The sequence below is a fragment of the Pseudopodoces humilis genome, chromosome 3 (genome assembly GCF_049639895.1).
Source record: "Pseudopodoces humilis isolate 2021_Gansu_Grassland_sample_001 chromosome 3, ASM4963989v1, whole genome shotgun sequence".
Classification (NCBI taxonomy): Eukaryota; Metazoa; Chordata; class Aves; order Passeriformes; family Paridae; genus Pseudopodoces; species Pseudopodoces humilis.
This window is the reverse complement of record NC_142202.1, coordinates 9,112,960-9,138,691: the sequence shown is the minus strand read 5'-3', so window position 1 is coordinate 9,138,691 and position 25,732 is coordinate 9,112,960. Positions and strand designations below refer to the sequence as shown.

At 39.4% G+C, this 25,732-nt stretch overlaps 1 protein-coding gene across 2 annotated transcripts; it reads left to right on the top strand.

Moving 5' to 3' along the window:
* Positions 1–1,986: 1,986 nt before the first annotated feature.
* On the top strand, positions 1,987–25,055 carry ACTR2 (actin related protein 2). Of its 2 annotated transcripts, XM_005525408.3 has the most exons (10): positions 1,987–2,143; positions 7,747–7,857; positions 10,704–10,718; positions 12,789–13,004; positions 16,504–16,576; positions 18,448–18,584; positions 19,361–19,510; positions 20,201–20,346; positions 20,735–20,867; positions 22,013–25,055. In XM_005525408.3, the coding sequence occupies exons 1-10, from the start codon at positions 2,096–2,098 to the stop codon at positions 22,181–22,183; spliced, it is 1,200 nt and encodes a 399-aa protein (XP_005525465.1). In that variant the 5' UTR covers positions 1,987–2,095; the 3' UTR covers positions 22,184–25,055. The 2 variants fall into 2 exon arrangements, with proteins under 2 accessions (XP_005525465.1, XP_005525466.1); XM_005525409.3 differs by lacking the exon at positions 10,704–10,718.
* The last annotated feature ends 677 nt before the right edge of the window (positions 25,056–25,732 follow it).

Sequence of the window (25,732 nt, the reverse complement as noted above, 5' to 3'; positions counted from 1 at the left end):
GGATCTAGTGACTATCTAACCTCAGAAAAGTTAGTGAAGAAAGTTTGCTCCTTTTTTACTTCATCTCTGCCATATTAAAACATAGTTTTCCTAGGGGCAGGGTAAATATTGCCACCACTGTACATGAGGAGGCACAGCTGAAGCATCATTCTTTCTGACAAATAATTTGAGCCCAAAATGAAACATTTCTCACTCAGAGATTGCAGATGCTTTATCCATGAGCATTAGTGTGAGGTGGAATGGTACCATATTCAGCTTTGTAGGACTAAGGCTGGTTAAGTGCTGTGTCCAGAATTAACCAGCAAGTCCAACAGCAGAATAGGAAACAAGCTCTCTATTCCAGGTTCAACAACCTGAGGGATTTAAAACATACAGATTAATTTTTTTTTCTGAACAAAGAGCAGACTTTTAAGGCAATTGATTTACACATCTGGCTTCAACCAGCAAGGTAAACCATGCCATGCTCTGAAAAGCAGATTAAAATAAGATCATTAATCACATGTATATTAGAAAGCAATCTGTACCCAGGTAAAGCTGAACAGAGTGACCAGGATGTCTTTCCATCGCAGCTGCATGCCACTGGATTAGCCTGTGTTTGTTTCCATAGCCTCTTTGTCCTACTAGGTATGACAACCCTGTTTCCTCATTCTCAATATTTGGATGTGATTAAAGTTTTAAAAAGTCAAATATTATGGCCTATATTCTGGTATTTTTAAAAATTCGGATTGTTATCACTATCCTGTAAAATTAAAGGCAGAAAATAATCACAACCATAAGCATAAACATCTCTCCACATGTGACAGGAGAAATGGGTTTAAAATCTTTACAAATGACTCAGTCTGAAAGGATCTGCCAGGTTCTGGAAGAATGGGTGTGGGGGTCTTTACCAACATCAAGCTGTGCAAGTTTGCTGAAGAGCAAAGCACAGTGTGAACTTCTGAACTTCGTGGGAAAATGAACAGACCTAATAGACTTATGAGTATTAACTTCTCCACCCAGGGTGGGCTAATGGTTAATTTTAATGGTCATGTAATGCATGATGAGGGGGGCATACATGGTCAAGAGAATATATGTAGTAGATGGGTTGGGAAGGCTGCACCTAGGGAAAGGATGAGGGCCACGTGTCCTCCAAAAAGTCAAGAGAAATCCCACAGGGGTCTGGCCCAGTGGGCTCTCTCCCTTTATTCAAATCAAGTTGATTTTTGCTGGATTCCTCCGTTTGCGTTGTGGACACTGGCCTTTCACAGCATGCTTTTCCACACAAAATGTAACTCTCTTAACTATACAACCCCTCTCGTGGCTACATTGTGCGATACCTAATTTTGTAACCTGTAATTGTTACAGGCTGCTGGTAGTGGACCGGCATAGCTCATGGCACGGAGGGAAACACCTGGGGTTTGCTCCTGACTGCCGGTGGAAGTCAGTGGATTTGAGGCAACACAATAAACATATTGGGCTGCCAGAGACAATGTAGGAGGTCATACTTACCCTTCACAAATACTGGGCTGCCAGAGAGGAGCCAGGAGATCACACTGATCTTTTCCTTTATTCAGAACCCATCACACAAATGCAAACTGCTCGCCAGGCAGACCTGGGCAAGGCTTCCTGGGAGGAGCAGTTCTTCCGGGATGTCGATCTATGGAATAACACAACATCCACAGCAAATAGAAGCTTTTAAGAGATGCCTGATTTCGCTGAGTGCGAGGAGAGAGAGCAGACAGACCCCCGCGGGGAGAGGACGGCGTGAGGGAGGGAGGCGAACGGCCCCTCAGGTGACCCATCCCCGCCTCGGCATCGGTAGGAGACGAACACAAAGAGCCGACCTGGCAAGTTGGGGTGACTCCCAGAGGCTTGGGGCGCCTCGAGGCCTCGGTTTCGAGGCCGCTGTGCCGCCCCCGTCCCGGCGCCGCCGCCGCCGCCGCCGCCATGGCAACGGGGGCGGGGCCGGAGGCGGGCGGGGCGGCGGCGCGCGCTGACGGCTTCCGGCGTGCGCGCGCGGCGGGCGGCGCGCTCGGGGGGCCCGGCGGAGGTCGGGGCGGTGCCGGTGTCGCGGTCGGTGTCGGTCCCGGTGCGGAGCCGTGTCGGTGTCGCAGCGATGGACACGCTGGGCAGGAAGGTGGTGGTGTGCGACAACGGCACCGGGGTGAGTCTCTGCGGGCGGCGCCGGGACCCGCCCTGCTGCCGGGGCGGAGGGGAAGGGGAAGCCGGGCGACTCCCCCCGGAGCCGGCCCGGCTTCCTGCCGGCACCGCCCGCGGGCCGCGCCCGCCCGGCCCTGCTGCCGCCACCGGGCCCGGCCCCCATCCCGGCGCTCGCGCGGGCCCGCGGAATGAATGGGCGGGGGCGGCTGGCGGCCCCCGGCCCGGTGCCCCCGTGTTCCCGAGCCGGAGGCACCGCCGGGGGTCTCCGGGGCTGGGGCTGCTGTGCCCGCCCCCACCCCCTCGGCGTTCTGATTTTACCGTCAAGATCCCGATTTCTCTACGTGACCTGAGCGAGTCTCGCAGTAGCAACGAGCGTTTAGACAAAAATAGCGATTTTTAAAAATTCTGAATGAATTTTGAATTTATGCGTTGAGCAGTCAGGATGTGTCCTGTGTCTGCAGCATTATTAGTTTAGGAAAATGTTGGGGGGTTTTGTTGTTGGGGTTTTGTTTGATTTAAATTTTTTTTTTTTTTGGTAGCTGCTGTTCAAAATAGAGCATCATCCTTTCCTTAATACCTCTCTGATCTGCCACGTACCTCCAAATTGGCATTTTTTTAAGGAAAGGTTTTCTCCCCATCTTTTCCACGCACCTCTGCAGGCACCCGCTGGAAATCCATCCTTTTGTCAGGCTGTGAGGCACCTTGGCAGGAAGTGAAAAAGATACCATTTTAAAGCAGAAAGAGATCAGATGCTATCAGTGGATATTTCCCCTTGGTAATTTTTTTAGCAGTCTAGGGTTTCCCCTAGTAAAGCAATATTATTTGGAGAGTTACCTTAACTGGTGGTACATTAAAATCTCTTGAATGGCAAAACAAAGCAAGGCTTCATTTTATATGGAAGTGTATTTTATATACTTGCAATAAAGAGTTTTTTTTTTTTCTTTTTTAATGAGCCTAGGAAAGAATAGCTGAGACAAAAGATGCTGTTACTAGAGATTCAGCATCCTAACTTAGAGGGTTTTTCAGTTAGCATCTGAAATTGTTAGAATGGTTTGGGAAGAAGAACATCATATTTGAAAGTTCAGGGATTTGACAGTTTTGATGTCTTTGTTAACCTTCATATAGCAAAAATTATTTTTAATAGGGCTAGGGTTCAGAGCCTTTGGCACTTCTTACACTATCATTTAGAAAAAGGAAAGAAGGAAAGATAGCTGTCTCAGTCAGTAGCATTTACTTGTTACAGAGGGATATGGAAGCTTCTTTATGGTTGGTTTGTTTTTTGTTAGAGTTTTTTTTTTGTTCTTTTTTCTTTAATGTTCTATTGTGAGGCCCAGATTTAAAAAAAAATAAAAAATCAGAGCTTCACCCATTGGTGTGGTCCTTTATATGGCAATAATCACTGAGTTGTAAAATGTTTAGTGTATTGGTGGTGACAGCAGTGTTGAACCCTGTCTGGTCTCAGGTGTGACACAGGGGGTAAAAGTGCTTTTTCCAATCAGATTTCCCAAGCTGCACATGGCACACAGATTTCTTTACAACCTAGGGTATCTGTGCGTGCTCTTAATTCCGGAGAGGTCTTGAATCGATACATTTTTTCCCTCCCTGATGTACCAGGATATAAATAACCAGGAGAGTGGAAGGTGCCTTTATGGTGCAAGAGGAGGGGCCTGTGTCACTTCAGCTTTTGCAGTTTTGGGTTGTGATCAGCCTTTGGGCAGAACAATGTGTGTCTGGAAGCCATAGATCTCCTTGGGTGGGAGAGCAAAGTGTCAGAAGTAATTGTTAAATCAGTCAGCTCAAAATGTTTAGATTGATTTGGGATAATTGAACAAGGATTGGGATAACTAAGCTGGACAAAAATTCCATTCAGAAAAACTTTTGAGTCTCAACTACAAGTGGAGATACCAAGTAGTTCTGTATCGTCAAACCAGTATTTTGATAATATTTTTTCCTATGTGACAACAGACATCTTATTTTAGAGTTATTTCTGATATCTCACACTTAAAAGCATGATAGAAATTAAATCTCTTTCCGCGTGTCAGGAATCTTATAGATAAGAACTGGCTAATATATTTGGAAAAATCTGGTGAATTTTTAACATTAGGCTTGTCTTCGAAATTTACTGTTCTTGTTAGGCTGCAGCCAACCTTTGAGGAAGAGGTGGGTGACTCAAAGGAACTTCTTGCAACATGTAGTGTGGGAGGCAGGCAATGGCACCTCAAAAGTCTAAAGGGTTAGGGGTGAATGTTCTTATTGTTAGAGGCCAAAAGGAACATTACTTACTGGTCTGTAAAGTTGTTGTAACTGTATTTAGGGTTTTTGTTTGAGAGTTGCATCAGTGGAAAGGATCAAGCACGGAGATCTGATAAGAATATTAGTATTCATATTAAAACCAGTCACGTGACGTGTTTGCAAGCTTCCTCATTCTTTTAGTTTGAAAGAACACTTATACATGCAAGTTCTTAGTGTTTGATGACTCAGTAGGAAGTGAAAGACTCGCTATAAACCACAGTGAAATGGAGAAGAAACTATATATGGTAAAAATTCTTGCATACATGGTCTTGCACACAGGCTACATAGCTGTTCTTAGAACATTCTGAATGTATAGCAAATGTGTGCAAAAACAGATGATGATGATGAAGTCCTTGCAGAAATGGGTAGATTCATGGAGTGCTTGTTTTATTGTTGGAAACATGAGTATTGTACTGAAATTGTTCAATAATTGCTGTGAGGGGTGTGCACAGCAAGAGGTGGAAGAGAAACAAGTGCACTGTACTTAAATTAGAGAGTTTCAAACTGAGAGTTGCAGAACAGTGAGCGTTTAATGTTGGGCCTTAGAAAGGAGAAGCTGTTCCAGATTACTGCAGTTCATAATGTTTACTTGAATATTTTGAAGGATTTCCTGTAAGGGGCAGGAGGGAGAGGTATCTTCTTTCTACTGTACCCCTTCAAAAAATCTAAAAGAGTCCAAAATCTCTTATTATACCAATCTGTGCATTTACCTGTTGGGTAGTTTTACTGAGCCAGTTTCTTCAGCCATGATAGGCAGTGTTAGGCATCACAAACTTACTGAACCAGCTGAATATTCAGGATAGTGTCAGGGAGAATACTACAGTGGGGATGCCCCCATTGATGGGGAAGCTGACAAAGAAGACTCTCGCTTGTTCTTATCTTCACCAAATTTTTGAAATTTCAGATTTGAAGGCAAGTTAAAATTCCTGCCTGTCTATCAAACAATCAAACTTTCTAAAATGTAATTTTTAAGGCTCTCTGTTCTGGCCAGAAGGAGGTGGGAAACAGACTGTGAATATCCAAGCTTAATCTTGCTCATTCTAGTTCTCATCAATTAAATCTGGTTTTGATTGTGTTTTAGGGTGGTTGGAGAAATGCCAATCTGTTTTTAAAATCTAGGATTTGTTAATTGCCAACATAGTTAATTTCCCAGAAAGATGCATCAAGGTCTTCATGCAGAAAGAGGCTGGAAGTTACTATTCATATCAAATAGTAAGAATTTTTGTGGTTTTGTAGGTCAGCAGTTTTTAGGTCAGTGTAGTTGTATGTGATTCTGAGAGGTGTTTTAAAGGCTGGCCAAGAGGCACTGATTTTTGTGCAGTAGTTGTTTTGGTTGCATACATCAGGATTGCTATATAAATACTGGGGGTTTAGCAGGTTTTAAAAGTTGGAGCAGTGGAACTTCTTGAGGGGGTGTTCTAGGAGTTTTAAGTTGTAAATACTTATTTAGATACTGTTTATCCTGTTACTTCTGGTATACTGATGCATTCAGGTATATGATCCAGAAGTGCTTGTGGCTGCTCTTTGCTTTCTCATAGCAGCACTGCATTCTTGAATGCACAGATAAGATCTGTACAACTCCTAGGCACTTCTGGCTTTAGTATAACCAAAAGAATTGGTAAATACTTGCCTTTTCAGAGTATTCCGGGTTTGAAGTAGGATGAGTTAAATGAGCTGTGTACACAGTGTCATTCTTCAGATACTCCAAACAGCTCTGCGTTTGGAGGGCAAGCACTGAAGGAGTGAAAGAAACTAGGGTCACAAAACAGAAAAATAAAAATCCTTTCTCCCCTCTATTACCCCAGCTTTAATTAAAGTATCTTATGGCTCTTTCTGTAACTGGTTCTCTACATTTCTTTCCACAGCAGGTGCCCTTTTTTACTGCAGTAAGGTGAATAATTATGAGCAACAGCACAAGTGGCTTTTCATGTTACCGTTAGTGTAATGACAGAATTCCTCTCAGCTGCAATTAGCTGTACTCTTCACTGGGATAATTGTTCCAGTGGCAGTCTTCAGACCTTGCTTCAGAAAACCCAGCGAATATTTGAAAAATTCTAGCAGATGGCTTTTAATACAACCTGCAGTGGATAATTACATTTTGGGACAGGGTCCCAAGGAGTCTGTGAATTGCCTGTTCTTGGAGGCTGCCAGCACCCAGCTGGTCCAAGCCCTGAGCAACCTGCTCAGAATTCAGCGGCGACTGGTTTGAGCCCAGTGTTGGATGAGACAGCTCCTGAGGTTCCCTCCAACCTGAAGGATCCCATGGTGCTGGGTTACCACTGCTGCACCTCAGTGGTTGGGTAATTTTGCAGATGAAAATGTTTTTGTTTTGGCATGTTAAACTAGTCCAGTATACAAACGGTGCATCAAGAATAAAAGAGGAGTCTTCTTTGTAAGAGGTGCGGGTGGAACATCAGAGTACGATACATTAAAATATCCTATCAAAATAGGAGAGCTGAAGAGCATGATTTGCTGATCCCCATGAACTAAACTTGTAACTTCTTGCTGGCACATTTAAAGTTCACATTTTACAACTGAACTTCCTCTAGTGACTATATGTTTTTTTTATTGTTCAGTAAATTGTCATTGTTTTCTTAGTGTGTATACTATCTTGGAACCCAGTGATATAAAGCTTCCTTTTGTATATATCTGGGTAACAAACACTCTTTCAGAGCATCCTGTTTGGTGTGAACTGCCATCATTTGAGGTTTTGATTGTGCTGTTGGTTTTAGAAGGGCTTACTGCTGACTTTATCCTTAAAGGAAACCCTCAGAATTACAAAACTTTGAGAAATCCATGTGAATTGCTAGTTCACATTTGAGCACTTTTTAGAAGAGTGGAAAACTTGAATTCACAAGGTTTAGGGTTTTTCCCTGGTGTGTTATTCATTATGCTACCATGTGCTCTAATTGGAGAAGTGATTTAATTAGGTTTCATTGGGTACTCATTATAAGGTGATCCATTATAAAATTACAGATTTCTGGTTGCTAGAGAACTTTTTTATAGAGTGGCAGGAAATGCAAATTCAGACATGGACTCTTTTTTACACTTTGCAATGTACTTATTAATTTTAAACTGTTTCTCAAAAATCTGGTAGTCTTGATTTAGAAAACATTCTACAAAATACTTTTATTTAGTTTTAAAAATCTATGCATCATCTAAAATGTGTAAAATTTATTTGAAAGTATAAATCAGACTGGTTTCCAGTAGGGCACATGCTCTTAAATTTGGACTTTTATTTTTTAACTTAAACCAGGTTTCTATTTGTAAATTAAAGTAATGCATATTCTAATAAAATTATTTCTTCCTTTTCAGTTTGTGAAATGTGGCTACGCAGGCTCAAATTTTCCAGAGCACATTTTTCCAGCATTGGTTGGAAGACCCATTATAAGATCAACTGCTAAAGTAGGAAACATTGAAATCAAGGTAAATTTTTTGACTGTTATTTCTTTCTGACAGATAAAAATATTTAGGGCAGCTTTTGACTTGTGTGATGTTTGGAAATGTTTTTTCCTTAATTCCCTTTTGTTCTGTCTCAGTATCTCTTGATTAATTTCTGTATTGGATTTTAGCCTGTCACAAACTGCAAGGTTAAGAAGAGGGTAATCTAAAGCACTGGAGGCCTTCAGATAGTACACCTGAGGAGGCAGCAGGTAGAGCTTGAGTAGTTCTGGGCAAAAAGGGGCTTCAAATGCCAGTATGCAAATGGTGTCAAGATTAGAAGGCAGAAATCAGACAGAAGTGACTGTCACCAAGCTGTACCCTGGCATTTTGAAACAATGTTGAAGAACTGCTGGTGCTTCCAGGTTTTTCTGTATGGTTTGCTTTCTACTCAGAGTTGATCATCTGTGATCTTGTATGAGATGTTTAATCTTGGTTGTGTTTGCGTTTCATTGTTTCTATGGTTTTTGTTTTCCTTTTGCTGTTGGTGGATGTAGGTGCTTGTCCTGGGGTGACACCAGTTAGATGGAGAGGCTCTGTTCAGGCTGCTTTGTCTTGGGGCATTATTCCAAGACATGGGGGGAGAACCACTGTTGGAGAACTCATTTTCTGAAGTCCAGGGAGCTATAATTTTTCACTTATTTTGTAATTAGAGAGTAACACTTCAAATGTTATTAGTAGCTTCTGCTATGTAGGCTTTGGTAAATGTCTTGGCCCTGCTGTGGTCACATCCTCCCTTCTTGCTTCTAGCCACACAATTCTTACCTTGTGTTGGTCCTGCTGCTTGTGCAGGCATGTTGTGAGCTGCTTTAGTGAGCTGATCCAGCTGAAAGAGAGGGATTTCTTGGTCAGGTAAAGTAGTGAATGCCTTCCTAAGACCATCGAGCAAACTTCAGTTGGAGAGTGAGGGAGAAGCAGGTGGCAGTGCAGAACTATAGAAGTTCCCACTTAGGCCAGTGAAGGTTAAATAGGATCACACATATACAGGATTTCAATTTTGCTTTCCTTACTGGTTCTGAGCAGCAGTTTAGGAAGAGGGAAAAAAAATCAGTCCAGACTTGTTCCTTATTTTCAGAACCCTGTAGCTGACAAGAACTTGAGTTGTTGGGTTTCTGCTTCTGCCTGTGAAATGGTTGTAGTATCAGCAGAAGGCCATACAATGAGGTCAAAAGGCTGCAAGATGCTAGAACTTCCCAGAATGTGATTGTGGGTTTGTCTTGTTACTATCTCAAGAATGCTTTACCTTGTATCAGCTAGGACAATTTGGCTGAGAGGATAGAGATCTTTCCCTTTCACAATAGAGGGGATTTTTTTTTGTAAGAGGACAGAAAACATAATCCTTTCTCTAGTAAGATTTGGGGAGAGGTATTTAGTTGGGTGTCTTCTTGAACTTAATGTGAGGAGCCTTCTTAAAGGAGGTCCTGGTAAAATTTTATGAAATTATGCAGTGATTTATGAGTCTAAACTCCCCCAGAAATTTTCTTGCATGAAATCTCACTGTAGAAGTCGTGTTTTCTTTCCAGCTGATTCAATACAGCCTGTCCCACCAGTTTTGGTATCCTCTGATTATCTGATAATTTAATATTGCTGCAGATAACAGTGCTGCATTGAAAAGATAGGAGGTAGACGTGGGTAATTGCTATGAGATCAGCAAAAGAACCTGTAAATGATCATCTTGCATGCATTACTGGTCTTCTGCTTGAGCATGGATCATGTGGGTGTATTTCAAAGAGTATAAACTGTGTCTAGATTCTTTCTAGAAGTTTTATATCATCTGCTTATAACAGCTTGTCACCCTTTCTTAAGGCAGCAGTGTATCAAGAGAAGAAATCCCTGCCACAGACACTTTGGGTATCCCAGTAGGATAATACAGTAGAAAGACTTGTTAAGTGTGAGTGCCGTTTTCCTTTGTGAAAATCTTGCAGATTTCCTAAAAAATGTATTTTAGCAGATGAGTTTTATGCCAAAATTTAATTCTAGGCATATGCTGTGAGTTCTTATGGGATAAGTTTAAAACTGAGTAGAGGAAGCTGTCAAGGAGATTATTAGTTTAACTTTTCAAAACTATTCAGGAAAACTGCACTCCTTTGAAACTCTGTGAAAGGAGCCTGGAAGCTGATCAGAACAGTAGTTATCATCCACTGAGTTACCAATTTCAAGTTGCTTTGACCATATTTTCCTTAGGGATTCTCATTTTAGCTAGCAGCAAGGATATGGCTTTTTCTCCTGCTCAGGAATTCAATTATTACTGGGATTATTTTGCTTAAAATTGCAACTCAAACTAGAAGCATAGATGCTGCTCTTGGCTTTTACTGACTTACTAGTCTGCAGCAGGTTTGGGGGGTATTAATAAGTCAGTACTACAGAGTAGTTTTCAGTTCTTGGATATATTAAGTGAATTTTTAAAACAAAATGTAAATTTAGCAATTGTCAGAGCTAGTTACGGTCAATTGTCCTGTGCAGAGTCTTTTCTAGTTCAGACATACACCTAGCCCAGAGTTAAAACTCCACTGTTACAGAATATTTATACACAGAATCCTATTTATGAGAGATAAGCAGATACAGTGATCTTATTTGCAGTCTAGGAAGCCTAAACATGACTTGCCACTGACATGTAGCAATAGCTTTCTTTAAAGAGACAATTTAATCTGATGTCCTGATAATGTTAGTTTGGCCCTAACTAAACTAACTCAGATCATTTCCTGCTGTACATGCATCTCTTTTCAGCCTAATTCTACTGTGTACTTAAAATAATTTGAGAATTTCATTTAGGCCTTTTCTGACTTTCTTGCTTCTACCTTTTCTTCACCTTTCTTGACCTGTTGAAGTAGAATAACAAAATGATGGTAAGTGAGGTGCCCCTTTGCTTTTTGTTTTCCATTTTTGCTTGATGAGACTTAGTAGCTGTTATGTTATTTTATAAATGCTATTCATTGTTTTGTCTTGTCTTACATTTTACATTTGAATACATAATTATTTTGGACATTGTTCATTGCTTTGATTTACTGGCAACTAATTAATGAGAATATTTTATGTATTGCTTTTAAATGCTACGTAACCTGTAGTTTTGCAAGATGCAAGAATAACATTGAAAGATCAACATGAACTCAGCATCTTTAACAGTAGAATTTGCTCTGTTTAACATTACAAACCAAGAGTTTGAAGAAATGTTAAGATTTCAGTTAGATAGATATTAATGAGTACTGAAGTGGTGAAAACACTGGATGCCACAATACTGCTTCCTCTCTGCAAATTTGGTTGTGCTGTCCTTCTTCCTCTTCAGCTGCCAAGTGTACGTGTTTGTTAGTGTGCTAGTGCTGGTGTTCTCAAGAGAGAACAAGTGTTCTGCCCTTTAGTTTTGTTTTAAAAGGATGTGAAAGTTTTGTGCAACTTTCACTTTGCATCTTTGAATAACAGCTTTTCCTGGGCTGTGTCCTATTGGACAGCTTAGAGCCTCAAAGAGCAGTGCACAAAAAAGGTTTCTGATTCTTCTAACTGGTGGAGTTTGTGTTGTCTTAAATTCTCATGAGTAATGTGGCTACATGGTGGAGTTCTCATAGTATGGTTTTACCAGAGTGCTTTTGATTGAAAGTATTGGAGTCCTGACTTTTGTCTTCTGTACAGTCGAGAGCTGAAGCGTGTTCTGCTGTGCAGGGGAAAACAAATGAAACACCTTGTCAGGGAGAGGGGGTGAAAGAGGAATGGTTTCACTTAAACTATTTTCAAGTAACTTCCTTTTTATATAGCCAACAGCAACTGCTTGGGTTACTTCTGAAACAGGCATTATGAACCAGATGCCAGATTTTTTCTTGTGCATCTTTTTTTCCCTGGCATTGAATAGTAGGTTGAGTAACCCACACTTCCACTGTGCCACAGCAACTGCAAACTGTTGTGGCATGTGTCTGGATGAAGCAGCTGGCTTTTTTTTTTCTTTTTTTAAAATTTTTTTCTTTCTTTTATTTCTTTTTTTTTCCAACTAATATTATGGACACGGAGTTAATGGTACCTAGAAATATGTTCTTACAGCCAAAGTACAAGTGAGTCAGTTTAGACTTCTTTAGGAAAGTATGGGATATAAGGAGGAGCAAAGATAAGATGCTACTGTGCATACTTCCTGTGGGAGATACGTGGGAAAGGAAAAGATGTGATGCTACTAATTTGAATGTGCAACGTTTGCATAACTAATGTTAATAAACAGATTGCTTAATCAGTGTGAAATGACTATACAAATTGCATTAGTTGGTTGTGTTTGTGCAAGAATGCATTACTGGGGTTTCTGGCTTGGGACTTTTGGCAAGGAACAGATGAGGTTACATTTTATATTCAGATGTGTCTCTTCACACCCTATTGACACAGGCAATATGTAAACCACTGTTTCTTTTAATGTCTGGTGTGGAATTTATAATCTCTTATTTGCTTTTGCTCCTGTTCGGTATGCTTATTCACCACTCATTATTCCTTTTTTGGTATTGTGCACAGAAATTTGCAACATGCATGGAAAAAATATTCTGCCAATCCCACCTACTACCCTTATGTGCTGTTTTGCATCTCGGCTCTTAGAAAATAGTATTTGTTAAAATAATTTTGGAGGTGTCAGTGGAGAAACATCTGTACTTACAAAGGCTTTGTAGTCTCTAGCTCTAACAGGGTTTATTGGTTTCTTTAAGGTTAATTGAAAAACTAAAATTAATAATGTTTATTTTGGAAAAGCTTTGGGATGGGTAAGAGCCAAATTTAAATATTACATGGAATATATTCTACTTCTCTCCTAAGTACCTGCAAATGATTCAAAAATATGGGCATTGTTTAAGAACACATCTGGACACAGGCTGAAGCAGTTCACTATCATTCTTGAGGAGTTGGGTGTTTAGAAAACTTTGTAAACACTGACATGTTTTTGTATTAAAATTTTACAGGATCTGATGGTTGGTGATGAAGCCAGTGAATTACGATCAATGCTGGAAGTGAATTATCCGATGGAGAATGGCATAGTTCGAAACTGGGATGATATGAAGCACCTTTGGGATTACACGTTTGGACCAGAAAAACTTAATATTGACACAAAAAATTGTAAAATACTACTCACAGAGCCTCCCATGAATCCAACTAAAAACAGGGAGAAGATTGTGGAGGTATGTGTCTAGTAGGAGCTGATACACAGTCATTGGAGCATTGCTAAGAGATTCCTTGTTCCAGCAACATGCAGTGACTGAAGCAAAGCAGTTCTGTTCTCTAACCAAAACCCGTTCCCAGCCATAGGCATGAATGCTGCTGTGCTTAAATTCAAACCAGCTGATCTCATTCACAATCTGTAAGCAGGTTTCTTGTCTCAAGCATTAATAGCAGCATTAAAACACAGAATTGGAAATACATGTCTGCCTTCACATACCCAGGATACGTTGATTACTAGCTGTTGGATGAATGTTAATTACTTTAAATGACTTGGACTTCTGTAAGCCAGTAATGCAGAGGAGATTGGAGCTAGATGATGCTTACCAGATGGAGCAGTGTTGTTGAAGGTAGTTGAGACAAAGGTGTGATGACAACCAATGCACTAATCTTTAATTAGTGCTAGGGATTATCAATGAAAGCCTTCTAAGAAGGAAAGCCTGGTTCTTGCATCCTCAGTCAGTGCTGCCCTGGATGTCTAAGCTCCAGCTGAACCTTGTATTCAGTGTAGGTTGTCAGATATATTTTGTCTAGCTCCTGTACATGTGATGAGGACTCAGGTTTGAGTTTTCTATTTTGATGAATTTTTTTCTCATAAGCATTATAGCTATTTTCAATTAATATAAGTTTGAATATCAAAGCTTGTATATATATATATTAAAAATTAATTGCTTAGTCTATTAAGAATTTACATTTATGATTGCCTTTCCTTGAAATCTTCTTGATGTCACAGCTACAGTAGTGCTTTCTGCAACTTGGCAGCAAATACATTTGCACTAATCCTTTCTTTCAGTGACCAGGGAGCAAATGAAGTCTAGCAGAGTTGGGAAAACTGGAGTGAAAAAAAATCAGACTATCAGTGCAATCTAAATTCAGTGGTTTTTTTAGCAATTTTGGACATTAGGGTCTGATGACCTAAGTATCAGGTAATGCAGCCCTAGTAATATACTGTACTGTATCTCAGCCACCCGTGGTGTGATAGACAGGGCAGGTTATCCTGGGTGGCCTCAACGTAGCAGGAATCCTGTCCAGGCTTCTTTGCTTTTCAGTTATCAACAATAGTTGTTCTTGTTTCTGTTTTCCTGATAAATACAAAAGGATGGATTCTAGTTATTCTCGTGCCAAGTGATTTTATACCAAAAATTCAGGAGTCTAGTATGGCCTCTGAATTCTGATAGAATATTTGCTTTGCTCCACTTGTCTTTATAACACCACCCCAGAGACCACAGATTCTTAATCGTGATAGAGATTTGCGAGAACTAGAATCCATTTTTGTGAATTTAAATTTGAGTTACACAGAAGCTCATTGTTTCTATTAATGTTTTTAATGGAATGCAATATTATGAGAACTTGCAATATTTAGAGTACCATGTCTTTATACTCCTTCCATTTTTGACATGGCCTCCTCCTTTCCAGGGAGGCGAGCCCAGTATGAGGCAGAGAACTGAATGAAGATACTTCCTAAAGCCTGCAGTAAATATAATAATGTCTCTGCATTTTGGGATACAGTGCAGTAACATTTTGGAAGAAAATCTCAGTCATCTGTACCCTGAAAAGATGATAGATAATTATATATGCTGTCCTTCATTCTGTTTCCAGTGATTCTCTCTCCTCATTTCATCACTTTGTCAGACCCACCTGCAATAGTAAGGCAGCAAGTGTTCACATGTCAGCTGTATTGTAAAATATATATTTAAAAAGCTCTTTTCCTTTCATAGCACGTACAAGACCTGCTTTGCTCCTCAGCTTAACGGAGTATTTACTGTTTGTCTTTATCTGCTGCACTCTCATTGTGTAACACCCCCAGAAGCAGCCAGACTGTAGTGGCGAATCAAGAAGCTGTAGAGACACTGGAGTGCAGTCACTTCATCTAATCCAGCCTAGGATTCCTTGTATTTTTTCCCAGTTTTAATTCTTTCTTTCTGTACCCAGTTAGAACATCACTTTGTAGGTAATTCAGAATCTGCTGTTACCTGCTGTAGAAGAATCTTTTCATGAAAACACACTGCTCAGTATTTATATGTTAAGGTTTGTTAACATATATGCCCTATGTCAAGGCATTTTCCGTGTCAAAGAAAGTAATGCAGAGGAGAATGCATTTCTTTTTTTTTTGAAATAAAGAATGACAACCCCCAAAGGTTATAAAAGGTTTTGTAGAGGCCTTTAGTACATGTGAAGGCAGTAACTAGTGCTGTTTGAATATTGATTTTGTTGTATGAAGTTGATAATTTAGATTTTTCTTATCTTATTTCTTCATTTAATAAGCACTCAGGTTGTTTGAAAATATCCATTGGATTAGTGTTGGGTTTAGACAATGACTACTAAAAGGGGATCTATTTTGAGTTGCTGCCCTTTCAACTGTTCCCTTTCTGTTCCTTTTCACACTGTTCTAGCGGAGGAGGTTCTTTAAATAGAATTTCAGAATTCTAAAATTGTCAGGCATGAGCTTTTTTCTTCAAAAATATTTAGTTATCTTTTACTTGAGCTGTGGGAGCACTTAGGATTCAATCAGTTTCCAATCCTTGAAGTTGCAGAAGAGTTCAGAAGGCTGCAGGGGGTAGCAAAAGCAAATCTTCTGTATATGTTGGGATAATCAGAGTTCATCCATTTTTTTCTGGTAAAACTTATTGAGGGGAAAACTGCTGTACAGCATGATTTGTTTACTTGGCCTTTTCTTGTGTTTAGGAAGAAGACAAGATCCTATAAACTCTACATCCTTTAATCTTGGCCTGCTTCTTAGCTGAAACTAGTTCAGTGATTAGGGAAACCTAGTGTACGAGACCAGGAGCTACTTTTCCTGTTTCAGTACGTGTTCTGCAAACCTGCAGTTTTCTCTCTGTAGTGGATTTTACAGTAAATTTAAAAGTTCTTCATTGGTTGCCCTTTAAAGAAAGTGGTCCAGATCCAGAGAACAACCTGTGATACTGGGCTTATTCTAGACTAAGATATGAGGGAGTCTGGTCTTTATTTGACAGAGTGTGCAGTTGTACAAACTCTGTATCACTTCATATGAAGAATGAAAAATGCCTGAACTTTGTTTTAAAGCATACATCTTAAACAAACATTTTATTCCCAAGTCACACTTCAGTAATGAACTGCTTGGCTGGTCTACAAGTACTGCCTCCCACTCATTAAGCACTTTGGAAAAGTGAAAATTTGTGTAAAGCTGCAAAAATTGATGTGTGGGTTTCTTGTATTTGCTTTTGTTGCTTAAGGGAGGTGGAATATTTCGTCTGGCTTGTCTGGTGTGAACAGGTAAGGTACAAAACTGAATGTACTTCTTACTGACCCAAAGCACATAGGTCTCGAATGTTCATGTAGAGTCTGTGTGATGAAAATTCTTGGGAAGTGTTTTTGATTAGTAAAAATACAAAATTCTAGAAATACAGTTGTCAAACACTGATGAAATTTCTTTGAGGTATTTGGAAATTATGGAAGCTGATTTTTGCCTTCATCTTACAGGTTATGTTTGAGACATACCAGTTTTCTGGGGTGTATGTAGCCATCCAGGCTGTTCTTACTCTGTATGCTCAAGGTAGGCAAAATTAATCTAAAATTTCTTCAGTTTCCAGATGTGTTACTGGGCCCAAGCACTCACATGGCATCACTGGGTCCTGGGCTTAATTCTGTGCTGTTCTCTAAGGAAGCTCAGCTCTGACTGACAGCTTGCATTTTCTTTTGAGGAACTATGGATAGGTAGCACTGTTGGTGTTATTTTCATGAATAAATGCAAAAACCTGGTTCCTCAGAGCTCTCACTGTTTCAGGGTGTAATCATTTTGCCTTTGTCATCAATTCTTAATGGCTTACTTTGGATTTTCTGAAAAAGGAACAACTTTTTACCATGACAACAACTTCAAGAAAGTGATCATGTGACTTTTACACTATATTCAGGGGAAAGAAAATAAATAAAAAGTTGAGTCTTTTGCTGTAGATAAACTAGATCTAGATGGTCCTCAGGCTGAGCAGAAAATTATGGATTGACTGAATTCAATGGAAATTCTGCCATCGACTTCAATCCATCTAGGATTTTAAGAAGTTACTAAAGCACATCAGTTCTAATGCCATGACTCCTTGTATCTGTTTGTTGGCAATTTGGTGTATTTAGCTGCCACATAGCAGGACATAAGTATCCATGTCCATTAACATGTCACTGTAGGGTCTCAGTCCATGACCAAAAGCAATGGGATACTGGAAGGATGGCTCTGCAAGTCAATATAATTACTTGAACCAAAACAAACCGCTTTTGCAAACCTGAATATTAATTTTATTTGTTGCAATCTGTGCTGTTATGGTTTTTTTCCCCTTTTATGTTTTTATGTGCTATTATTTTTTTTTGTTTGTTTTCTTTGGTTTGATTCCTTACAAATAGTTAATTGACATCTGCAGTCTTAAATTCTGCTTTAATTGTACATGTACCTTACTCTGTAGTGCTCAACAGAATAACAGAAAGTGAGAGAACTTAGAGCAGTCTGCAGTGTTTCTACATACCATCATCTAAAACAAAGCTGAAGATCTTCGAAGCTGTAAAAATGAAGTGGCACATAAATCAAACATTTGCTTTTGAAAATTAAAAACAGAAGTCCTTTAAAACATCCTACACATTTCTGTTGTTTCAAAGATTGAAGTAGTGGCTAAAGTTATATAGAGATGTGCCTTCTTTCAGTGCACCACACTTCTAAGGTCTCTCCTCAAAATATGCTTTCTTGCTTTAGGTACCTTGTTTCTGATCAACTTTCAATATTGATTTTTGCCTCTTAAGTATAGAAATTTCTGTTTCTACATGTTCATGATACCTGTTTTGTATACCTTATAATTTAATGATTTATGCTAAACTTTTTTTCATGAGAGATGAATTTTATAGTCTGTGAAGGTAGATCTCATTCAGCCTAATGCCACTTGTGAGAGGAAATACTAGGCATGTGCTATATAGTCCTAATATTCTCCACTTTACAAAAGTATTTGGTTTTTTGAATTCCAGTAAAAATCAACAAGTCCTAAGGATTTCACAAGGTAAACTTGTGGCTTGAATATCTCTAGATTCTTCATATTTCAAAAATGAATATAAGATCACACAACTAAATCCAGTGGAGGAATTTCTGCCCCAATAAGCATTTAATGAGCATAGATACTCCCTTTAATTAGAGCGCAATTTAAGATGTCAAAACACCATGTAAAATTGTGAATGGCAGAGGTCTAAACATCTGGGTAAAAGTAAAAGTAATACTTTAACAAAAAATGTATGGAGCATTTGTTACTATGGAAACCTAAAGTTTAATATCTACTGATGACTGAGGGAAGAGAGGTTGTATCAGTTTACAGTGAAAAATCCTGTCTTAAACTCACTGCTGTTCTGTTCTCTTTATGAAAGTGCAATAACAGTTGTGCTTCCTGCTCATTCTTCTAGGTTTGTTGACTGGTGTTGTCGTGGACTCTGGAGATGGTGTGACTCACATTTGCCCAGTTTATGAAGGTTTCTCCCTCCCTCACCTCACGAGACGGTTAGATATCGCTGGGAGGGATATCACTAGGTACCTCATTAAGGTAAGCTGGGAGGGAAGAGGATTTAAGGTTGAGGCTGGTATCTGTGGTATGTTGGTTCAAGTCAAATTTCCTTGATAGTACAAAACCACTACATACTTCACTTTATTATTCATATGTTAATTACATCAAGAGCTCCTGTATTCTCTGTGTTACTTCAGTCTATTCTTACTGTGTTTCCTCATCTAAATCACTTGTGATGATACTGATGCTATTCAGAGACATTTTCTTAGTGGCAACCTTGTAGCATGGGAATTTATTTCCTATTTGAGAAGGAAAAGCACCAAAGTTGGCTTTCGCAATACCTAAAGTGAAAGCTAAATTGTATTCTCTCAGTTCTACTCATCTGTTTTAGACTTTCTTACAGTGTGGAAAACAGTGTAATGATTCTTCCCTGATGATTAAATAAGAGAGCATGTTTGATAGACAATGTATTTATTTGGGCATTTGAAATATAAGCAGCACCTTATATTGAGAAATCTTATGGTTAAACTGATATATGGGAATGTTCTGAAGTTCTAAAGATAAGAATTATTTTGGATTTTTTTCATTTGTCTTTGTGCTGGTTATGCTGAAAATTGTAATGATAAAGAAAATTTCCCATTTGGAGTAACACTGCTTCTTTTCTGGGTATAATTGATACACTGGGACAGATTTGTCTTAATACCCGAATTTGCAGCTAAAAAGGGGAGTTGAAGAGATATGTGTTTAAATGTGCCCCTCTACTGACATCTGGACTGTTCCTCTCATTTCCTGCTAACCTGCTGTGCTCCCTCCAGCTCCTCTTGCTGCGAGGTTATGCTTTCAACCATTCTGCTGATTTTGAGACGGTTCGCATGATCAAGGAGAAGTTGTGTTACGTGGGATACAACATTGAACAGGAGCAGAAGCTGGCACTAGAGACCACAGTTCTAGTTGAATCCTACACGGTGAGTGTCTCAAGACGGCTTTCCTTGTGCTAAACTTCCTAGGTTTAAATTCAGGTAGCATTTAGCTTCGATTTCTTCACAATTTTTCTTGGCAGCCATTCACCTCTCGGCCTGGAGAATCAAATTGATAGGTTCTGGGAAAATGTTCTACAGGCTTTCTTTTCAGATTTTCTGTAAGACTTGGTTCTCATTTTTGTCATTGTAGATCTTTGAAATTTGAATACTATAGTACAGGGATTTGTAGAGAAAGTGGACTTATTCTAGCATATGAGATTGTTTCAGCTTTATCCATGCAGCAGTGAGACATGAGACTGATATCTGGTGTCACAAAAGGTAAACTTGCTCTTAGTGCAAACTTCGTGATCACAGTTGGAAAATTTTGCAGAAAAGCATTATTCTTGCTGTTAGATAATTTTTAAAATTGATACTAGGAGTTGGTATTGCAAGGAAATATTTGGTGGGTCAATAGCGATGTGTCTAGTCCCTGATGTCTCCAAGTGAATTGCAGAGTGATTAAAGAATTTGTATATTCTTTCAGTACTACTGAATGACTTCTTGCACTGCTGAAAATTATCAACAATTTCCTGTGTTAAAACATTTGGGAGCAATGCAGGTCATTTCCTCTTGGGTTTTTTTTTAGCATTCAAGTGGCTAAAAGTAGTCTTTTCAATGGTGGTGTTTCTTCCCTAGCTCCCAGATGGCAGGATTATCAAAGTTGGTGGAGAACGGTTTGAGGCACCGGAGGCTCTCTTCCAGCCTCACTTAATCAATGTCGAAGGGGTTGGTGTGGCTGAATTGCTGTTCAACACCATCCAGGCTGCTGACATTGATACCAGGTAAGAGCAGAACATTTAAAATCCTTGGTCTTGGTGCAGGGGTGGTGCAAGAACTGTATTCAAAGTAACAACTTTTGCTTTAGACATTAATGTGTGCTCCTGGGAGAAGGGTGTATGCTGGGAGTGGGGCTCAGGCTGAGTTTTTGGAGCTTAACAGATTGTCTGGAAACTATTTCAATAAGAATGAACAAAGATAAAATCTTGAAAGCACAATATTTTTTTTATTTCTGCTTTCTGGGAAAGCATGAGCTAGCCTGCTGAAATTGTGCAATCTTTTTTTGTGTAGTGACATATTTTAGGTTTGTATTTACGCCTCTGTCAGTTCAGGTAGCTACCACAGTACAGAGTAAACTATACAATGCTACAAAGACTATTCTTTTTGGGTCAGGTCTGAATTCTACAAGCACATTGTGCTGTCTGGAGGGTCCACCATGTACCCTGGGCTGCCTTCACGACTGGAGCGGGAACTGAAACAGCTCTACCTGGAGCGAGTTCTGAAAGGAGATGTGGAAAAACTCTCGGTGGGTATCGGTGGCTGCTGCACCACGGGGCGCAGAGGCTTCCCCGGAATCCCCACTAGAGGGAACCAAGTGGTCAGAAATGACGGAGGCTGTGGGTGGCTCTCCCTGCAGCTTGCAAAATCGCTGCCCCTCTTCCTCACACCCCCCTGCCTTTGCTTTGTACATACTTGCAATAAAGTGACCTTCTAGACCCTGCTAGTAGCAGGTAGTTTCTGAAGTCTTGGGTTGTTTCGAATGTAAAATAGGCTGATAAATACCAGGGCACAAATTGTTATGTTGGTTAAACAAAGCTAGAATTTCTGTGCCTTAAAGTTGTCATAGAGAAAAAAAAGATAATTTTTTTTTAATCTGTGAAAGTTTTGGTTCATACTACAAGTGAAATACTCAAAAGTGAGAGAGGCTAGAGTTCTAAGACACTTTCAGGTGGAGTAAGTTTCCCTTTTCCATTGGTTATTGTGATAAACAGGCGATAGCCACACACATTTACAGAGGTAACAGTGTGTTGTACTGAAAATTCCTTTGAGTGGAGTTTCTAATGGTGAACTGAATTGAATTTCCCTGGTTCTTAATACAGTGTTCTCTGGAGGTCTTTGTGGAACGACCCAATTGTACAGAATGTTTGACATCTGAGATAGTATTTCAGTCATAGTTTTGTACTCTTGCTCTTGAAGTTAGAGCTTTAGCACTGAAGAAGTTAAGGGAATATTAATAGTTAAACTGGTTTAGATTGTGTAGATTGGTATAATTCTAAAACATTTGTGATTTGATGATCTGGTAACTTCTGATAAGTTTAGCCATCAAAGATTAGGAATTATTTCACTTTTAATAGTGTTCCTGAAATGCAGAAATTGAGTCTTTAATTTTCTGTTAGTATTCTGAATCCTGGACTTTTTGTTGGTATACTGAAAGTACAATTTTTGGGCAAGTGTCAGTAACTGTGTGTAATTCCCAATGCAAAGTCATTATTTTACTTGGGTTGCGCAAGCTGGAAGATCGCACAGAGTGCCCTGTGCTAAGATTTCATTTTTTAGTTGCATTTTTCTCAATAGTCAGTTTCCACTTCATTGTTCTGGTAAAAAGCCCAATTTTATTTTGCAAGGCTTTGTTTCAAGAATCCTAGTAACAATTTATTTTCTTTTTCTCAGAAATTTAAGATCCGAATCGAAGATCCCCCTCGTCGGAAGCACATGGTGTTTCTGGGGGGTGCCGTTCTAGCAGACATCATGAAAGACAAAGACAACTTCTGGATGACCCGACAAGAATACCAAGAAAAGGGAGTGCGTGTGCTGGAGAAGCTTGGTGTGACTGTTCGATAAATCCCAAAGCTTGTTCCTGTCACATGTCTAAAGCTTTTTTCTTTCATTGCCAATCTCTGAACTCACTCAGCTACATGCTATGGAAGGGCCTGTTGGTGGCCTTTTGACCCAAACGTGAGGTTTTGTTCTGGTTTCTTGGGGTAGCTTTTGTTAAATGTTTCTTAATGTGGCTAAATTTGACTATTAAATTTGACCACTTCCCTGCAAACAAAACGGAGCAAGAGCAGCCTGTCGACTTCATTGTTCCCTCCCAGTAGGCAATTGGGTAATTCTGGTAGGCTTTTTCTTCTGGGTTTATTGCTGTAGTCCTGCTAGCTTTTGTCTCTAGTTCACAAAGGGTTGTGTGCCTTTTTTAGCATAAGAAAACCTTTAAACAAGAGTTTTTGCTATTGGATCATTGTGGTGGTTATCTTTGCATCTCTATGCCTCTCTCTACATTAAGTTTGGTTTTTTTTTCTTTCCTGCAATTAGGAATTTTGATTAAACATTGTTAAAAACTAGTTGAAGTAGCTGGAGTGACTTTAACACACTGTTTTGATGTAATGTGGTTTCATATGCACTGCTGCCTAAACTGGCTTCTGAGGTGGTTCATCCTTAAAGGTGGTGGTGGGGCCTTCAGACTGTATTTCTCTAAGTGGGAATGTACGGTTGCCACAAATGGAGAAACACCTGATGTTCTGGCAAGTGTACATTTGTGGCCTTAGGTGTCTTTTTTCTGGAGAGAGGAGACAGGATTGAGCTGTGTTTCTTTTTTGTTAAGGGACAGCTGGGGGGTGGTCAGCCTGACCAAAAATGCCTCTTCATAACTAAATTTTGGTACCATGTTGTCTCAGCATAGGAAGCAAGAATGTTAAATTGGTTATTCTGTAATTGTTGAAGAAACTTAGATATGCTGAGAAAGGAGCATCTAAACTTATTGAAGATATTTAATTCTTTCAGAAATGCTCGTGAAAACTGTAACTATAGTTATTTAAACCCCCAGAACAAAGTTTTAAAAAGTCTGATGTTTTAAGTGCTTGTATGTACATCAGAAGCACTTCCATTAAACTTTACAAGTATATTAACCTAGTGCCAAGTAGTTACTGCAAATGAATATTTCAATGACCAGTGTTTATTGCAGCAAGCAAATATTTATAAACAACCAGTGGCAGTAGGTTATAAAGAATAACTTATATTTGTTCCAATTAAGAATAATATTGAAATAGGAGATGTTGGTTGGTAAATAGCCACAATTCATTTTATCCAGTCTTGATTTTTGATACTTAACGTGGGATGGGGAAGGAAGAGAAAACCAGTGATGAAAATGCTGTTTCCAGAAAGTATATTAAAGCTGAGTTGTTCTAAAAAATAGAAGTTGTCACTAGTAATTATCAGCCACCTTCTCTGAGTATAGTTGCCTGTATTTTTTTCCTACTAGCAGACTGCTAACTATCGTTGCAATAAAATCTGCCTTACATTAAGCATAGCAAAAACTGCTTGCATACAAATGCTAGCTAGACTTAGTTCCACTTTGCTTTCCATAGAAATATTGTATTACTTCTTACTGGTTTTTGAAGCCTACCATAACATTTAAGCATAAGGAAGTCAAGATCTGCTTTTGACTTTCAAACCTTGGAATGTATGAGAGATGCTTTCATATACTTGCCATTTGTCTACATCTTTACATTAATAATTGACCCCAGAAACGTGGAAATATTAAACTCCCTTGGACTGTTAAAATGTGCTTCCTTTCTAAATCGAGCAGACAGTTTCCTTTGGCTGAGCGAGCCAAAGGGGCAGAAACCATGTCTGCATTTCTTTAATAACAAGACAGTCACTATAGCATTGCTAGTAATGACCATTTAATTATAGGTGGGTGGGGTTTTTTGCAGCTATATTTACTCTTAACTTGAACAATACGAATTTACAGGCATGCCGGTCGTGCCTCAGTGCATGCACTTAAGCAGTTACTAGATTTTTGGGGACACGAATGTAAGGGGTACTCTGAATTCCTGTAGTCTTCTAAACATTTAATACACAAGACTTAAAAATGCTATGGGCTTGCTTTAGAGCTATGATTTCTCATGTGACTGTCTCTGGGCTTTTCAGACAGTGTTGGGAATCATGGAAATAAACCAAAGAATGACTTAAAACCTTTTTTTAAATGACAATCTGTCATGTGGTTTTTCAAATCTAGACCTTGACCCTGCAACCCCTTTTCTAAACCATCTTCTCCCCTGTCCACTGGCTTCAGTGAGGTATGTGCATGTTTGAGTAAAGGTTTTGGAATTTGGCCCCTTGACTAAAGAACTTCACAGCACCATGAGTAATAAATGTCAGTTGATTGTGCAGAACCTTGGGTTTCCATGGAAACCATGTATATATTAAAAAAAGCAACTAGCATTTTAAATTAACTGTGATCATGGTTCCAGAGGAACACATTCATAATCCAAATACTGAATGGGGTGTTCCAGTTGTGCTCAGTGTGGTTCTCCATGTATGTGTTTGCACACACAAGAGTGTTGTGTGTGTGTTCTCTCAGCTGACAGCTTCAATACTGCTATGAAAGCAATCTGGTTTTAAAGTTTTTTTTGAAGACCAAATAACTTGAATTGTATTTGCAAAATGCTTCAGCTCCTATAAAATTAGAATAGAAGATGCCGCATCAGTTGTAAGTTTTTTGGGAACATCCTATTTTTAATGTTAAGCTGCTTCAAACCCTCCCCTCCCCCAGTGTTCTAGGATGTTAACCAATGTAACACAGATGGCTTTTTATACAGTTCTGAATAATGTTAACACACAACACTGGTTGAGACCATGAATGGAAATAAACATCTATTTAAATTGACAGGTCTTTTCAATACAAAAATAAAATCAGATTTTTTTCAAAGTAGATTATGTTTGCTTTGTTTCCTTTGGGAAATCACAGTTCTGTCAGTTTTTCTCTAACTTAACTTCCATCACAAAACCATCATGAGCTGCTTTTGCTGAGGAAATCTGACATGACAAAATAACACATTGTCTACTGATTGCTGTCATACTCCATCTTTTAGCCAATACTGCACTCCCTCCATCCTTTTATTTAAAAAGAAAAATTTCTAATCCTTGGACAGGACTCTTTTTTCTAGTTCAACCTCCATACTGCAAAATAGGAAGAACCCTCAACTTGTATTGACCTCAGCATCCTTTGCTAAGCTTAGAAGCCACATAATGGTGCCCTGTTTAGGAAGAGTTTCCTTGGCGTTGTGACTTCATGTGCTATTTCACCTGCATCCCTGATTTTCATTGATAGAAAAAGTGCATGTGGGGGTTGACCTGTAGCATTTAGAAGGACTTGAGTGGATTAGTGACTGGTCCACCACTCATGGTGCATTTAACTGGCTTTTGAAATGAGCTCAACCAGCTTCTCCCCCCAGCTCACTGCGCATGCTGTGCTGGAGGAATGTTCCCCAGGCATCTTGTTCCGGGTAGGATAATGGGTTTGTTTTTCTTAGATGGAACCACTACGTGCAGTTTGGCTCTGGATGCATCTGTCTCAGTGGTTGGGTCAAACACTTACCATCTTAGGGA